At 32.1% G+C, this 18600-nt stretch overlaps 3 protein-coding genes and 1 non-coding gene across 4 annotated transcripts; 3 read left to right on the top strand and 1 right to left on the bottom strand.

The window, feature by feature from the left end:
* Positions 1-1920: 1920 nt before the first annotated feature.
* On the bottom strand, positions 1921-1992 carry Trnae-uuc. Its single transcript has one exon. It is a non-coding gene; the product is annotated as a tRNA-Glu (tRNA).
* A 1261-nt stretch (positions 1993-3253) lies between these two features.
* LOC125049578 (15-hydroxyprostaglandin dehydrogenase [NAD(+)]-like) lies at positions 3254-4054 on the top strand. Its single transcript, XM_047648957.1, has one exon. The coding sequence runs from the start codon at positions 3294-3296 to the stop codon at positions 4047-4049; it is 756 nt and encodes a 251-aa protein (XP_047504913.1). The 5' UTR covers positions 3254-3293; the 3' UTR covers positions 4050-4054.
* Positions 4055-11258: 7204 nt separating this feature from the next.
* Positions 11259-12113, top strand: LOC125049748 (15-hydroxyprostaglandin dehydrogenase [NAD(+)]-like). Its single transcript, XM_047649186.1, has one exon. The coding sequence runs from the start codon at positions 11306-11308 to the stop codon at positions 12047-12049; it is 744 nt and encodes a 247-aa protein (XP_047505142.1). The 5' UTR covers positions 11259-11305; the 3' UTR covers positions 12050-12113.
* A 1513-nt stretch (positions 12114-13626) lies between these two features.
* Positions 13627-14918, top strand: LOC125049708. The gene is made up of 2 exons (XM_047649131.1): positions 13627-13777; positions 13903-14918. Exons 1-2 carry the CDS (start codon positions 13627-13629, stop codon positions 14598-14600), a joined length of 849 nt encoding a protein of 282 aa, XP_047505087.1. The 3' UTR covers positions 14601-14918.
* Positions 14919-18600: the final 3682 nt, after the last annotated feature.

The raw sequence follows: 18600 nt of genomic DNA, 5'->3' as shown, positions 1-18600 counted from the left end.
ATTAAATTCATTCCACTTTATCTATAATATAAAAATGAATCGCAAAATGTGTTGCTAAGCGCATAACTCAACAACGCCTGGACCAATTTAGCAAATTCTTTTTTTACAATATTCCTTGAAGTACAAGGATGGTTCTTACGAAGAGAAAAAATTTAAAAAAATTGAGTGAAAAAGTCTAAAAACAACACTTCTATATTCCCATACAAAATATTCGTAATTCGTCAATTTGAACTTTAATACCATATCATAAAGTTCAAGTGTTAGTGGAGGGGTTCCGGGAAGGTAAATTTTATTTTTTATTATTTGTTGTCTTATCAACTTTCTTTTTTTATCTTACTAGCTAGACCGGTGTCCCGAATAGCAGAATAAGTATTTTAAAACAATAAAGAATCGACTGTTAGGCGGTACGATGTTCGCCAGGCCAGCCAGTTATTCATAAAATTAGAAACCGATTAATGATTTAAGATTGTCAAAGTTAGATCGTTTCAAATTAAGATTAACGTTTAAGTTCTATTAGTTTAAATAAAAATAAAGTTTGATTCAAATCTACGTGGGCTAGTTCTTAGTTTTATAATTTGTAAATTACGATATACTTACTGTCGTAATATCTTGTAACTTGTACTACACCTGTATTTGTGATTGACGTGTACCCAAGCCGATAACTAACGTTCAAAGAATTTTTTACCAAAACCGATTTCTAATTTTTTATCGAAATATTTCATTACCGCTTCAATATATTATTAGTTCGCTTTAATTGATCACAACGTGTTTCATCGACAGACATTATTCCATGTCCGCTTTTTAACTTCTATTTAACTGATAAAAAAAATTGTTCTATTCAATTAATCGAGTTTATTTTACAGACGTTGCTATGAAAAATCACTACTTTAAAACAGTGTAAAAAAATCACTACTTAAATTCGTTATAAATCACTCTTTATAACGAATTTCAAGGGACCGAACATATTTCGTTATACAGAGGGAAGAATTAATGTATGGGTATTGGGTTAAATAAAATATATTTAACTAACACTTTCGTTATGCGTGATGTTAGTTATTTCGACTATGTGTTTGCGTGTTGTTCCCACGAGAATGTAAGTGCGTGCTCCTATTTCACCATGCCTCCTGCTGATAGAGGACAAGTCTTTGTTTTTAATTTATGTAATTATTATTAATTACTTAAGATGTCATGTAGAACATGGTGTAATGGTTGCAGCTCCTTACAAACGTTGTGTGAAAAAAAACGTGGCGATTAAAAAGAGTGGCGGAGAGTGTATTGCCAGTTCTTCTCTTCCGTTCTACGCCCTTGATTTGAGAACTGGCACTTAATGTAAAATTAGAAGCATTAATATGTATATTTTCTTTACTGACAAGTCATAAGTGTACAATGTGTTACCTATATGACTAAATGATTTTTGAATTTGTCGTCGTCGTTATAAGGAAGGACGTTATGAAGAGTTTACACTGTATATTACAAACGTCACTTGCAACAGATATACATTGCATTTTGGATGACCTTATTTTCGCCTTTACGTTACTGGGACTTTGTGTTTACTTTTGAAGATAACCACTAATGATAAGAGAGCCAAGAGTTATCTATAATGTTTATCTAAATAACGATAAGACTAACATAATATTTGATCAAACATAGATCCAAACTTCAAAAATAAATATTTATATCTCAGGTCACAATAGTTTATCTTCATTAGCGTGCGACTCTTACCCCTAAGGTCGTAAGGACAGAAGTCGTACGTACCTATACAGAAATCTGAGGTCCAGATCTGAAATATATTTTAAAAATGAAATACACATCTTTCATAACGTAGCTATGACCTTTACGACCCGATTAATAAATAACAATGTAGAGTCGTGATTTTTAGTGAATGCATTTGCTACAATAAAAATAAAATTGTAAAATATTTTCCCGTACCGGGAATCGAACCCGAGCCTCCTGGGTGAAAGCCAGGTATCCTAGCCACTAGACCATACGGGAGATAAGTATTCGATGAGAATTTTGACACTACTTCTTTAGATTGCACATTCTAATATTTAAATATAACCAAGGTTACAGTGTAGTTATAATTCAAGGCAAACGAGTCTCAAAACAAACGAATTACTTATAAATAAATATCACGATGTCTCAGTAGCTTGAACATATAATGCGATTATAAATTAAAACCGGCTTCACAATACGCATATTCTATACAGTAAAATTATTAAATATAAATAAAAAATTACAAATTGAGGTCTAATAAACTTTCACAAAATATACTTGTTTTAATTTATACTTATTTACTAGTAGACTTGGCCAAGCGTTGCTGTGGCTTAGATTTTTGTTATATTACAAGTTAACTATTCAAGGGAAACGGTAGGAGAACACCAGTCATGGGGACCACCATGTTTTTTTGGTGGTAATGCCATTAAATTGTAGCTTATGTGAAACGTTGGTACTTTCATTACAGCGCCATCTGTTAGAATTGTGACTATCAAATAATAAACAGATATTTTGCAATAAAATAATATTGCTTTTAAGTTGGATCAAACTACACACGGTGTGCAAATTTGATTGATATCGGTTCGGTAGTTTAGGAGTCCATAGCGGACAAACAACGTGACATGTGACTTATATATATTAAGATTTAAATTTTGCTCATGCTGAGAAATAACTAAATATATATGGTTATTATTATTTAAAATAATTCAGTTATTTCTACATATAAATACATACAAAAAAAATATTATAATAATAATGGTCCATCTCAATTAACTAACTTATTTCTTTTCAAAATATTAATTTTTTGTAATCTAGGTATGTAATTGAATATGATAAATATAAAATTTTAATATGTGATAATTCTTTATCATCGTAACTAACATTATTATCGTTCGTGGTAAATATATACTAAAACTGGGTTCTGTTGAATTAATCCTAAAAGCAAAAACATAGCTACGGATTTTTATTGGAAATCCTACAGTTACCAACCACTAATACAGAGCAAGGGGGATTAACAATTATTGTTTTTAGAATAACTTTTGTCGTGTCTAAATATATATTTAATTACAATTATCAGAATGTCAATAATACACTATCCGAAAATTATAAGTTAATGATGCCTATAGAACATTCCATTAAGGTAATGTTGTTTTTAAACCACGATCCTCGTTATTAAACAATTACCTAATGAACCCTAACGAATAACTGATATTGTAAATATAGCACTGCTTACGGAATATAAATGTTCAAGCGCACGATAATTTACTTTTAGTACGTTCAAAGTAGTCTGTGAGGTAAAAATGGCTAGAGACGTTAAAGGAAAAGTTGTATTAATTACAGGCTCCGCAGATGGGCTTGGACTAGCAATGGTTGATAATTTTCTGAAAAATGACGCAAAACTTGCTATCATGCTTGATTTTAACGAGAAAAAGGGATTGGAATCTGTAGCAGCCATGAAAGCTAAATATGGTAAGGATAGAGCTGTATTCTATACGTGCAATGTTGTTACTGATCTTGAAAAGATTTTCGATGAAGTAATTAAACTAGGATACATTGATGTTGTGATAAACAATGCTGGTATTCTCGACGAAAAAAACATAAAAAACACAATGAACGTCAACGCGATAGCAGTGATGGAATGGACGATGAAGTTCTTTGAATACATGAGAAACGATAAGGGAGGAAACGGAGGTACTATCATAAACATATCATCAATATATGGCTACAGAGTTACCGCGCACATACCTTATTATCATGGATCTAAATTTGCGGTAATGGGATTCTCTAAATCTATTGGACATGAATATAATTACAACAGGACAGGAGTGAGAGTGGTAACATTCTGTCCAGGCTTAACTAAAACCAACATGGCAAATCATCCACATGTAAGAGAGGATGCTACTTTTGATGATTTTGCTCTCGAATTGAAGACAAATTACGAATGGCAAACTGCAGATGATATTGGCAGAGGAATGGTTGAAACGTTTCAACAGGCTGATACTGGTTCTGTGTGGTTAGTGGAAGGTGGACGACCTGCGGAGAAAATAAATATTTAGAATTATCGAGTGTTTCTTTTAATTTTGGTAAATTAGTTTATTATCTAAGATGTCCTTTGATTTATGCACTGATAATCAAAAGTGATTAGATCTCTTATCATCAGAAAAAAGTGCGTGCGTACAAAGTACACATGTCAGAAGTGAGACTTCTGTGGCAAACTAATTTTTAAGTCTTGTTCATATTTATACGAATCTAAAACTTTAGATTTCTGACACATAGTGGGTGGGAAAAAGGAAGATATGTTAGGAATTAAATGAATTTAATTGTCATTAAAATATTAAAAGTGTCGATAATTAATACAAATTATAATTTTTTTTTTAATTTTTTTTTTGATAAGAAAAACGTGGCATTTTAATTTACAATCGTCATTTGAGATTTCAATAAATTATTTTGCATGAAATATAAAATACTAATATTTCATAAATAATTGTCTTTACGAAATTTTAATTTTAAAAATATAATTTCTATAAGGTAATTCGTCCTTCTCACTCTCTCTCAATCGGTCTCAATCGCTCTCTCCATTTTCTTCGACAAAAAAATCTTTGTGACGCTAATATTATTATTATTGCGTTTCATCCATAAAAAATTTACCCTCATGTGCCTAATAGGATCCAACAACAGATCTGCTGCGGCTTGTGAAGCGGCTGAAAAAGCTAAAGCATGCAAAACAGGGGTCTAGGCTCCGAATATGATTTTGTCCCATTCGGTGTCGATACCCTTGATCCGTGGGGTCCTAGCGCTATAAGGCTTTTTAAGGATATAGCAAAAAGACGAGCTGGCAGCTACCTCGGACAAAGAATTAGTCTAGCTATTCAAAAGGGAAACGCAAGTATTTTCGGAACATTGCCTAAAGGGACTCCTTTTAATAATATATTTTAGTTATTATATTAGATATTTTAAGGTTTTTGATTTTAAATTCAAACAGTGTTATTATTCTATTAATGATTTGAGTGTAATATTATTAATATTCATATTAATAATAATATGCTTTTATGGATTTATAAAAATTATGTAGGAAAACCATTTGTTTGAAACGGACGTAGAAACTTCATACAATATTGATAACATAGTTCACTAGGCTCTTATAAAACGCCAAAACTGGATATTGAAGTTATACTTCTTGTGGTGCGTTAGGGAAAATTATGAGAGTAAATTTTTATGATGCGCGCGCACACCGTCACAAAAAACCGACACCCTGAATTTTGTATTTTTTCAAAATTTTAAAATAAAACTTTCAATATATTAAATACCTTTGTACTATTGTTAGTGTCGTTTTTTCTACAAACGTAGAATAAGGCGTAAGATTTTTAAAAATATTTTTATCTTGTTACGCCAAATGAGTATAACTTCTAACGCGTGTACCTACTATAAGTACGCACACATCTTTTTATTTATTTTTGTAGAAAATTTAATTAAATAATGAATACGAGTTTACTATTTTCATTAAAATCTATTTCACGAGTAGGGCGGGTGACCTATTTTTCTAAAAGTCTGTTCCTTTTTGCTTAGCTCGTTTCTCTTAATGTTGTTTACAACTGCTTCTGTTGTTTGTTGAATCCGACGGTTCGTTGGCGACCAGCGACTTTTATTTTTGATTTGAAACTTTAAGAGAGAGCAAATTTGACTTTGAACGGTTAACGAAACGTATACGATCGCAATTGGAAAAATGAATTGGTCATAATTTTCAACTAACATTGCATAGTTCTAACAATTATTAATTTTTACATAATTTTAACCAACCGGCACAAAAGACTTATCATCTACTGATCTATAAAAAATATTATTTCCTATTTTTACAGTAACTTAATACTAATACAATAGAAAACCTAGAAATTTAAAAATTAAACGAAAACCATAATATAAACAAAACAAGAAAACATAAAACTTAAACCTTTTTATTACTAACTATAAATAATACAATTCTTGTGAATTCAGCCACAATATCTTATGTTCAAAGAAACTAAGATCAAGACCCACTAATACTACTGATACACAACTCCTAGTAAAATATAAAAATAGTCTAGTTCGTAAAACTAACCGGAACTTTACACTCGCCTTATGCTCGAAAAACATACGGAAATAAATTTTGAGAAGCTTTTTGTGCTTAATTTTTTATAACAAGTTATGATGACCTTGCGTTGACTAATAATATATTGAGCCAATTCCAATGTTTTTATTCTAATGTGTGAGTTATTAAATATATATGTAATTACTAATCTGCTAAATAATATCCTCGGAAAAATTACGAAAACTACGTATAAGTTAATCGCAGATGCATTAGTTTGTTGGAATCAAACATCATCATCATCATCGATAGTGGAATCTTGCTAGCTGAGCTCAGCTCGGTTTGTTGCCGGAAATGGGGTTAGCCCAAGGGCGTATTCTGCGTGACTTGGACCTCGGCTTGTGCCGTAGTGGGGTGATAATTCACTATGATATAATGACAGTGATAACTGACAGCATCGCAATTGCTCCGATATATACGAGTATATACAGTCAAAATCTGTTATAACGACAACCAAGGGACTATACTCATATTTGGTCGTAAAAACCGATAGCCGTAACAACCGATGACGTTGTTATTAAGAACCTAGTACAATAGAATTCAGCCGGGACCTTTGATTTTGGTCAATATAACCGGTATGTTGTTCTAAACGATGTCTTGGTAAACGGTTTTGACTGTATTTGGCGCATATGATAAGTGCTTAAATTATTATTATTTAGTTTTGTCATGGTATTTTATTTACGCAAGTTTTACAATAAAGGTAATTTTGGGAGACTTATATACTTATTTATTCCAAATATGTTATAGTCAATATAAACTTTTTTTTAGCGTTAACAATGTTAACGATGAATGGGGGTGCATTCTATGAAAATATTAACCCCAGTCATGGAAACAATGCAATAATCTGGAAGAAAATTTGTGCTTTTTCAAATTGTTAGGCGTTATATATTTTGTACTGGAAGTATTATTCTAAAAGCAAAGAAGTTGTCATCGTATTCTACAGTAGCGGATTTACTAGCAGGCTGAGTAGGCTGGAAGCCTAGGGTGGCAGATTTTTGGGGCGGCAAATTTGGTGTCCTAATTTTTTTGCTACCTAATAGAAATCAAACATTTTCTGATGTTTTACAGAGAGAAGTCTGCAACAAATTTTGCCGATGGCTTTCACCTCTCACTTGCTCACCTCAAACTTCCATATGCTAGAGTAAAACAGCTAGTTCGCCGCCCAACCAGTAATCCTCCTCTGCGCCCTCAGCTCACACTTTGAATAAGTGAAAAGAAATTGCCGAAAATATTATATTTATTATAAATATTATATTTTGTTTTTTCGACCTAGAAAGAAATTAGAGCCACTCATGGCCATGTGTAATCTTTTCAGAATCCATATTAAATGCGCCAAAATCTGTTATACGGGTCACTTTTAGACATCATAACTTTTTGTCTACCGCAAGGTCGAATTTTAATAAGATTTAGTAAAAAAAGTCAATTTTCTTATAAAAACGCAAAAGAAGTTATAACTCTGCAAGGGTTGAGCTTAAGGACCTCCCGTAAAACAATTTTTGCAGCTGATCTACCTATCTCCTAGTTTCTTCCACGTCTTTTTGGCCACCCTGTATATTATTCTTTATGACGACAAACAATCAATACTAAATAATTTATCAATCTGGCCAAAAAATTGCATTTCAAGTATTATTCGGTTTCTCTCTACTAGTTAAATGAAGTATTAATAAAAATTAGCGACAAATTATATAAATGTAAGAAAATATATGACTAAAAAGTAACAAAATATGTCTATATTTTGCAACTACTTGTTCTAGCCATGGCGTTGTACTTTCTCGTATGTTCTCAATAACTTGATGGGAACTAATGTTACAAAGCTTTTAGCCACTTCCACCTGGACAATGGCTCATTTACTCCAAGTGAAATACACCAGACACCATTGCAAAAAGACAGGTAAATATTTATTTAATAAGTTACACCACATAATTTATATTTATTATTTAGAATGTTACAAATGCCAATAATACAAATAAATTATAAGATATGCCGTGGTATTACGCTGCAGGCAAAATAGTGAAAGATATATACATTATACAATATACTATATATACTAGTATATAGTACTGTACTGTTGTACACAATAAGCGAAGCACTTTTAAATGTTTAAACGTTAACCGTGGTGTGAGTCGAATAAAAATCATAAAATATTTTTAAATTTTTAAAATTCCACTTCTATGTCTTAATAATAGTTTTTGTTGCCTAACTTACTTGTCTTACTTGTGGGCCAGAGCGATGTTCAATATATAAAGATAATATGATCATAAAGTCATATACACTTATATTTATTTACTAGTTATCATGTCTAAACATTCACCAGTACCACACTTTTAAAACATTCTTTAATTTGTAAATAACATTGTACTTTTTGTATCTCGCCGATGATTGCCAAAGATGTTAGACATAATTTTTAACTTAACCAGTATAAGCTAAGAGCAGTGATGGCCTAGTGACTTAAGTGTGCCACTTTTAACACTGATGTCGTAGGTTCGATACCTAGATGTGGTCCAGTGGACTCCTGTCTATGTGCGCGTTTAACGCTCTCTCGTACGTTGAAGGAAAACAATGTGAGGAAACTGGCATGTGTTAGTTTCAAGAAGTCGACGGCGTGTGTCAGTCATAGGAGACTGATGACCCGAACCTAAATGGTAGTAGCACAACTGATTTTTTTATAAGCTTAACGTCAGCAAGCAATAAAATATGAATTATTTTTCTAGCCTCAGATGCCAAACGCGATCAGTAACAAAGACTAAATAAAAATGAATAGGTAGTAAATTTAGAATTAATAATTAATTTAACATCTTTTCTGCTGACGTTCATAAGTGTACTTGTTTATCTATATAAATAAAGTTATTTTTAGTTTTAGTTTGACTATGAAAAAGCTTTGTGTTTTATACAAAATTTGTGAACTTAAATTTAAAAAAAATCCACCAGATTTTAATCTGCTAAAGGACTTTACATAATAAATACTTTGTATTACTACTTTGCCTATTCTTAATATATATATACATAAGTGCTGCCATCTAACAAGGGTAAAAAAAATTGTACTTTCTGCTAGTAAAATCCCGTAGTAGGTAAGATCTTTCTATATTAAAGTAGCCTGGATATTCTAGTTTCTATTTATAAGTAACAGCCTCCAATCCTTAAGGAGTAATTGTTAGTATAGGTCGCAATAAGCGTTTTACATGCAAATTAGTTTTGCAGCTCGTTTTAACTGCATGGCTGCTTCAATATGTAAAGCTATTGTGCTAACAATGCTGCTTAAGTCTATTATAATCTGTGATTATTTATTTTAGCGCTCGTGTAGTTGTTAATATAGAGAACACGATAGGAAATCGGGCAAATTTTATCAATATATGAGGGAAGTGTTTTATTACTGCGGTCTTAATTTGAAACCTTTTGTTATAGTAAATTGGAATTAATTTTTTTATAGTACACGGATGGAAGATGTAGAAAAAGGCTAAGGTGGCTATTTGTTTTCGTGAAAAGATAGGACTGTGTGTTATCATGATTTCGATATTTCCGAATCAATTCGAGAGTCCTTCAAGAAAAGAGCCTACCAATTGTTAAAAGGCCGGCAACGCACTCGTGAGCTTTCTGGGACTGAGAATGTCCATGGGCAGCAGTATCACTAGACATCAGTTTATCTCCCGGCGTGCCAGTTTTCCCTCTTTTCTATAAAAAAGAGAACCGCTCCCTACTTAAGGTATGCATATATCTTTAGTGGTTTATTTGTGAACTTGACAAATGCCTTCTGCATTTGTGTTGCAAATGCTTGACCGAGACTTGAGAAATATTCAATACATTGACAAAATAGTGGATAGACTGCCTAAAAACCACAGGCAACAAACACTGAGAAACCTGGATAAATCTGCATTTAAATGTCATCTTGTGACATAGTTTGTTTTAATTTCGACTGTTCTTTAAAGTTGGAGGTTTTGTTAAAATCATATTATGGGAAAGCATGTTATAAATGTGAATATAAGTCAGGTTGAGTATTTATTTCGTATCTATTAACGTGTTATCAATATATCAATAGGTTAGTTGCTTCACGATAATAAATTCAAATACTAAACATTTTCAACGTATAGTATGTTGGTAACGAATTTCACGTTTCTCGCTGAAAGATAAAATTTGCAGAGATTAAAAATGTGGTCCAACACAATTTCAAATCACATCAAAATTGTATGTTAGATATTATGTTCAAGGTTAAAGGTTGCTGGACTCATAGACACATAGACTCTCACTAGGTCCGTTGTGTGTAAATGATATGCGTTGTTATTTAAGAACTATAAATAATTATTCTAATGGAAAATTACTAAGTATCATTGTTTTGCTTAATACACAAATTTTTCCCCTGTCGTTACGTGAAATATTGTTACATAAATATATCACCCAGTTTATTTAACGATTCATTTAACCAGCTGTTATCAGTAAAACTTTTTAATGGCTCCGCTTAATGTACTGATTTGAGAAGTTGAATAATAGAAAAAAAATACATTTTAAAAACCAGCTACGCACTCGTGAAGCCTTGGCCAGTTTCCGTGGAGGAGGTAAACAAATGGGAAACGGAATTATACAATCTGTTTCATACATATATATTTTTAGTATATTTATGAAACATATGGTCGATCGATATTCAATCAAGTCGTTTTGAAAACGTTTATTTCTCGTTTAGTTCTATCTGTCTGACCGAAAGCCAGCGTGTTGATTAATAATGTAAAACAAGATGGCGGTCAAGACAACAGCTGATTACTTTTAGAGTCGTTCTTTTGCCAAATGTTGGTTTGTTGTGACTGTGGTTTTTTGTTTCAAATTGTGGTCTTTGGTTGAATTGTGATCGTGAGTGATCAATTCCGTGTTTTGTTTTATTGTAAATGGTTAGGTTAGGTTAGTAATAATTTTAATTGTGTTAGTAAGTATAGTTTTCATTTGTATCGTTGATTTTAAACGTTTCATTTAGTCCCTTGTCTGACGAAACTTTAGCGACTTGATTGAATATGGGTCTTTCATTAAATGTCTAGAGATTCAATTAGCTCTCTGATTTAACTACTTTACTGCAACATATGCAATAATCTATAATAATATTAAAACGTCACATATCGATAACTAATTTTATCATTTGGTATTTTATAATTTGGTTGAGATATATAAAGCTCGGCGCATTTAATTGCTGTAAGTGAGGCGGAGAGCACGATGGATATTAAAAATAAAGTGGCTGTGATTACTGGAGGTGCTATAGGCATCGGCTATGAAATTGCCGATAGGTTCCTTCAAAAAGGTGCATGCGTAGTAATTTTGTTAGATATAAACGAAAAAAATGGTGATGCTGCTGTTAAGAAGCTGGCCTCAAAGCATGGAAATAACCGAGCTGTGTTCTACAAATGCGATGTTACAACTGATTTAGAAGCGGTTTGGATGAATATCGTCAAGAAATATCCTTCCATCGACATACTTGTCAATAACGCTGGAATTGCAAATGATAAACTAGCGAAAAAGACGATAGATATTAACGTAACAGCATTGATTGAATGGTCTTTGAAATATTGGGAGCACAGTCGAACAGACAAATCGGGTAAAGGTGGAACAATTATCAACCTGGCTTCCATATACGGGTATAGAGTGTACCAGTTCTTCCCTGTGTATCAAGCATCTAAATTTGCTGTTATGGGCTTCACAAAGTCGTTGGGACATGCATACAACTTCAAGCGATCCGGAGTGAGGGTAATGGCAATTTGCCCTGGTTTTACGCACACTAACCTTGTCGAAGAAGTGCATACTTTTGATGAGGTTATAAAAAAAGACGTAAAGGCATTTCTAAAGGAACAACTCTGGCAAAATGTGGATTCTGTTGGAAATGCAGTCGTTGATGTGGTTGAAAAGGCAGCTAGCGGTACAGCTTGGTTAATAGAAGGTGGGAAACCTATAAAAGAGGTGTAAACTTTCGTTTTACAAAGTTTTTTTGTATAAAAGTAATAATAAAACTAATAAATTTTGTTATTGATTTGACTTTTTTTTTCGGAAAACGAATGAAGTTCTAAAAATACATGAGTGCTTTAATGTTTTGTAGCCTTAAATATATTATTATGGCACGCGCAGCATTCCACGCACTTGTTTAATATTATCAGTGGGCGCAAAATTAATTACACTATTACATTTTAGAAAAACTTAGAGGTCTGTTTTGTCAGATTTGGTGTTTTTTTTGTTATTTTGACTATTCATTTTGGTGTAAAAATATAAAGTCTTCCTTTGTAAGGGTTTCTGCAGTGTCTTAAACAAAGTGAATAATTAAATTTTATGCAAATGTGCCTAACATGCCTCTCATTATATACCATCATTTTACTAAAATATTATATCTTTCCATTAAAAGCTAAAAATAATAATAAAATGAATATTAAAAGCTTAAGTATATGATTATTATGGTCTAACATTCAGGGATGGATTGATCGAACAGCGAAGGAGGCAGATATTGGCTTTATGAGCAGGTTCTTGTATCAAGAATGATAATCTTTTAAGATCCTATTCCTGTGTTAATCACATAAATAATAAAATAAGTGTTGTTCTCGTCATCGTTTGTCAGGTACAGAGAGTGTGTAATAGGTATATTGCGTTTGTTATATTCTTGTTTATGTTAATAGCCTTAGTTGATCTCTTACAAATCGATAATTCCTATTTAAATAATATTAGATTACAATCTAATATTATTTAAATAGGAATTATCGATTTCAGGTACCAAGGTCAATGCAGTCGATCTCAGGTTATCACATCAGATGATCTTAACTATTCCTAAATAATGCGTCTCTTTATATTTAAATCGTCGCCATTTTGAAACAAAAAAATTTAGGTCTGTTCTTTATTTATCAGTTCCTTTAAAAAATACCTTCTTATCTTTTTCAATTATTATATACTTATGTCATGAAATGATTATTCAGATTAAGTATATCTGTATATACGTAAGTATATCAGATTAAGGGTTGATTTCACCAATGTCGTAGTTATCCGAGAATAGCTATACCAAGGATAAACATATTCGCTTGAATTTAATCCCAGATAACTCACTTTACATTTCACCATGTAAAACATCCGATAAACTAGTCTCAGATTAGCTATTCTTTGGAATAGCCGTTTTGCTTATCTGTGGAAGTGTATATTGAGTGAACGAACGAATGAGTGTATAATGAAAACAAATTAAATGTGCAATTTATTTAAAGAACATGAAGGTTAAATGGAACTTTTTACTGTAGTTGGATTATACGTCAGTTTGAAGCTGTCATGGAACCTACTTTGTAATCTGTGGTCAGGTCATAGAAGCTTTGTTTTGCCTGAGTGTTTATTTTGGTTTTGATTTGAAAGAAGAAAATAAATAACAGAAACAATATCGTTCATGATAATGACCGATAGAAAAAGAAGTCCTAACTGGCAAATGCCAGAGAAGATGTTACTGGTAGATCTGATAACTGACCATTTTAAGATAGTGGAAAACAAGCGTACCGACGCAGTAACCATGAAAGAAAAAAATGCTGAGTGGATTAAAATATCCAATGAATTCAATTCGCAAACCAGTTTCAGCCACAGAACCAAAGAAAAATTTAAAGGCCCAATGGGAAAGCTTAAAAAAATTCACCATAAAAGAATCTGCTGCTGCAAGGCAGTACATGATTCAAACAGGTAAAATAAGCATGTAAAATGATAAAATATCATTTTACATGCTTATTTTCGCAGCTAAAAGCATCTTCATGATAAACCTATGGTGGTACTGTGACATTCTTAACTATATTTGATTTTTTGTTTAGGTGGGGGACCTGCAAAGCCTAAATCTGACGACCCGTTATTTACCCGGATCTTGGGTCTTATTTCAACAGTTGCTGTTGGACTCGAAAATCCATATGATTGCGATAATTTTATATTAAAAGAAAATGAAACATTGGCTACAGTTAAAATTCCAGATGTATCAGGCATATTTGTGCCGAACACCACTGTGACCAAGTCAACGCCTCTTGACTTGGATATTAATGCTGCAAATTTTACCTGCGATAATGATAAATCACAAGGTGACTGTGCTGCTGATTGGGGAGACTACACCCCAAAGATGCTGCAATCTCAGAAATCTGCTCCTCTGCGTGCACAGTCAGTTCAGCCTGTGGTTCAGCCAGCTAAATCGACGCCTCTTGCCTTGGATATGGATATTGATGACTGTGCTTTAATATCTGTAGAGGATGCTGGAAATACCCCTCTCACTCAAAAGAAAAATTGGAGCAGCAGACGCAGACCTACTTTACCGGTTTCTTCAACTTTAGAAGAGTTACATAAAATTAAAATAAAAGCTGTACAAATGCAAATGAATTTTGCTGCTGAGGAGAGAGAGGAAGGAAAAAAAATATTTGAAGTTGAAATAAAAATTAAAAATGAAATATTAAAACGGGAGAAAATCAAAACACGAAATCTTTTTGCACAAATGAAACATCGAAGAATAAATAGAAAACCAACCTAAAATAGATTATCTCATTAGATTTAAGTATATTGTTATGTTATATTACAAACTTAACTTTAATAAAATTGTAGTTAATAAAACAAATATAAATGAAAAAGTGGTTTCTTTATTGTTTACAGCTGACATGACATGGCGGCCATTTTTAACCAAGGAATATCTCCGTATTCGTTCAAAATTGGGCGTATAAATCTTATCCTTGGAATAATGTTTTATTCTCAGGTTAAGTAGTTGGTGAAATGTAAAATTTGCTATTCCAGGGTTAATTCCTTGGAATAAAACTTATCTGAGTTTGGTGAAATTAGCCCTAAATGTTTTTTTATTAATATCTTATTTCTTTACAACGTCTTAACCAAAATACACATATTATTAAATATGTATCGGGAAATAAAAAATAAAAGTGCGAGAAAAAGCGAGAGAGACGGACAGTCTTTTCATGATGTATTTGTGATTGTATTTCAGTTTGACATCACGTCTCGCGCTTATTCACAGACACTACACAAGCACAAAGTGTAAATGTGTTGAAGCCGCCAGCTTTAGATAACATACCTATACCAATCTTATAAGGCCGGCAACTTACTCGCGAGCAGTAGCAGGTATTGAGAGTGTCCATATTCTAAACAAAAATAGTAGTGAGAACTGCACTTTACTTAAGGTATCGATATATCTTTAGTGGTTTATTTGTGAACTTGACAAAATATGCCTTCCGCATTCGTATTGCACATGCTTTACCGAAAGTCTTTTAGAAATTTTCAATACATTGACAAAATATTGGATAGACTGCCAAAAATCACAGGGAACAAACAGTGAAAAACCTAGATAAACCTGCATTTAAATGTCATCTTGTAACATAGTTTGAGTGACGTTTTTTGTTTAATGTCCTATAAATATATCGTTCCGTATTAATTTCAACTGCTGTTTAAAGTTATAGGTTTTGTTTAAATTATAAAAAAAACTAATAAATTAATTTATTAAATTAATTTAATTAATTAATTAATTAATTTATTTATTTATTTAATTATTTAATTTTGTTTATTTTATTATTTAGGAAAGCAGGTTATAAATGTGAATATAAGTTAGGTAGGTTGCGTATTCATTTCGTATCTATTATATTACCGTATTATCTTCTAATTATTAAATAAAACATAATTGTAGCTTAACTGATGTTACATTACATAACTCTACTACTACTTAGGGTCGATTCGACCAAACAAGAGTAAATCTTAATCTTAGAATAAATCGTCAGTTAATCGAGAGTAAATCAATTTTACGTTTTACCAACTACAAATTCTAAGAATAATGGGCTTATTCGGGAATAGCTACTATACCGCCGTTTCGCACGGAATAACAGCTATTCCTAGAATAATTTAATGGCGTCAGTCAGTCCAATCAGCTGATTTCTGTCATTTCACAAATATGTATTCTGTGTTTTAATTTCAAGTCAACGCAACGCACTAAATTAATAGTCTAGCATTGTATAATGAAACGTTTAAACAATTTATTATTTATTTATTTGTTTTTAGATTTTTTATTTTCTATAATATTAGAATGAAATTCAACTGGGCTCAACAGAAGTTCCTTTTTAGACGAAAGCCTCAAACAAACAAGAAATAAAAACTTTTTGTTGTCGTTTGACACCAGTTAAAAGCTACTTTTTCACACTATAATACGGCAAAATCGAGTTGACATGATGTATAGAGCATACACTGTCCCGTTGTAGAACAACATTTATTTGCCGAGTTTTATTTTCGTTCACCATTCTCTCGCTAGTTATACTATCGATTACGTGGACAAACGACTATGGATTTACTCGAGATTAAAATCATGGAATAGATTATTCTTGGTATAGTTACTCGTGTATAAATTGAAGTTTGGTCGAATCGACCCTAAGGGTCGCGGAAAGATAAAATTTTCAGAGTTTAATAATGTGGTCCAACATTAATTTCAAATCACATCAAAATCTTTACAACGATATTAAATCGCAGTTTTTTATAATATGTGTGGGAGCTTAGGTGAAGATTAATTATTTTAATAGAAGATCTTTACAAAGAGAAAAAAGTAAAGTCTGTCAACAGATTGTCTACGTTTATTAAAAACATTCGTACGTTATATATGTTCAAGCTTAAAGGTTGGTGGTCTCAGTTTTTGGTGGTCCGTTGTGCGTAAACAATATTAAACAATGTTAGATATGTGTGTGTGGGGAATTATTAAGTATCATAGTTCTGCTTAATACACAAGTTTATCCCCTGGCTTTACATGAAATATTGTTACATAAATATATCAGCCTGTTTATTTTTTTTAATCACTCGAATGGCTCTGCGTAATGTATAGATTTTAGTAGTTGATTAATATAAAAAAGGCACATTTTAAAAACCAGCTACGCACTCACGAAGTCTTGGGCACTTTCCATGTACGACGGTATTATCTTAGATCAGGTGGGACTCCGGGAGAGGAGGCAACATTGGCTCATTAATCCTAATTAGTAAAAAACTTAAATGCAAAGAAAGAAAGGATATTATCAGCCTCTCTGTAGAACTAACTATTGAAATCTCCTGTGTGGAACTGGAGCAATTCATTGTTGTATGTCTATATTGTCCTCCATCAGCTGTCTATAATAATGTTGAAAAGGTATTAGAGGAGATATTGTGTAAATTAGTGAAGTGTAATAAGGGGCTAATTGTGTGTGGGGATTTTAATGTCAATTTACTTTGTCATTCTAATTCAAGTGTACGCATACTTAGTCTTTTTCGTTCATACAATTTAATAAATCAATTTCATTCACCCACAAGAATAACAGCTAGCACCGCAACTTGTATAGATAATATATATAGTGACATAGCCCCTTTGAATGTTTGTATTTTCAATAGATTTAAATCTGATCACACTGGTCAATGGTTTGAATTCCAATTAAGGAAACAAAAAACATGTAAAAAGAAGAAAATTGTGATAACTCCTATTACAAATGACCGTTTGGACAGATTTAGAGAAGCATTGGTCTATAGGATGCCATTTCTGTGTGGCAACTCATCCCCTAATAATTTATACAATACTTTTTTTGGATCATTTATTGATGAATTCAAGAAGGTATTTACTCAAAAGACTTTATTGGTCTCTGAGAAAACAAGTTTCTGTGACTGGGCAAATGAGGAGTTACACAGGAAAAGGTTAAAATTATATGAAATGTATGACGAAAAGCAATATAACACTAGTGTGGAATTTAGGGAATATGTTAGGTTGTATTCAAATAATTTCAAAAAAGATTGCAAAATTGCAAAGTCACAATATTTAAGTTCAAAAATAAAAAATAGCATGGATAAAGTAAAAGCTACCTGGAAAATAATAAATGAAGAATCAGGTAAAACGTCTGATAAACGAACCGATTATATGTTAAAAGTTAAAGGGAAATTAATAAAATCTGACCCAGAGGTAGCTTCTTCTTTTGAAGAGTTTTTTACAAATGTACCACTAAATACGACCAAGTCCCTACATTCTTCACCTGCTGCTGCGATCTCATTGCTAGAAAAATGTGTACCTGAATGTAATATTAAATTTCAGTTTAAACATATAACTTGTAATGATATCGTCAAAACTTTTAAGCTTATTAATTAAAAAAAAAGTAAAGATATATGGGCTATGTCAACAGTCATTTTAAATTCCGTTATTAATGTAATAAGCTCTGAATTGTCTATAATTTTTAACAGATGTATCGATTGTGGAGTCTTTCCGGACGAAATGAAATTAAGTAAGATTACACCGTTGTTCAAGGCAGGTAGTGAGTCTGATCCGTCAAACTTCAGACCTGTTTCCGTGCTCCCTGCGTTGAGCAAAGTTTTTGAAAAGATAATGCTAGACCAGCTTTCTTTACATTTTAATAAAAATAAACTCTTACATAATAAACAGTATGGTTTCACTAAGGGTCGCTCCACAATCGATGCCGGTGTGAAGTTGATTTCGGACATATTTAACGCCTGGGAAGAATCATATGATGGAGTCGGCGTCTTTT

The sequence above is a fragment of the Pieris napi genome, chromosome 5 (assembly GCF_905475465.1).
Source record: "Pieris napi chromosome 5, ilPieNapi1.2, whole genome shotgun sequence".
Taxonomy (NCBI): Eukaryota; Metazoa; Arthropoda; class Insecta; order Lepidoptera; family Pieridae; genus Pieris; species Pieris napi.
Note: the sequence above shows the minus strand (reverse complement) of the source record. Positions and strands in the feature narration are given on the sequence as shown.

Excerpts from the sequence above, each read along its gene's own strand:
- LOC125049708 (XM_047649131.1), top strand. The coding sequence starts at position 13,627 with ATGCTGAGTGGATTAAAATATCCAATGAATTCAATTCGCAAACCAGTT. Across the intron at positions 13,778-13,902 it reads GCAGTACATGATTCAAACAG|GTGGGGGACCTGCAAAGCCT; the intron begins GTAAAATAAGCA and ends TTTTTTGTTTAG.
- LOC125049748 (XM_047649186.1), top strand. The coding sequence starts at position 11,306 with ATGGATATTAAAAATAAAGTGGCTGTGATTACTGGAGGTGCTATAGGC.
- LOC125049578 (XM_047648957.1), top strand. The coding sequence starts at position 3,294 with ATGGCTAGAGACGTTAAAGGAAAAGTTGTATTAATTACAGGCTCCGCA.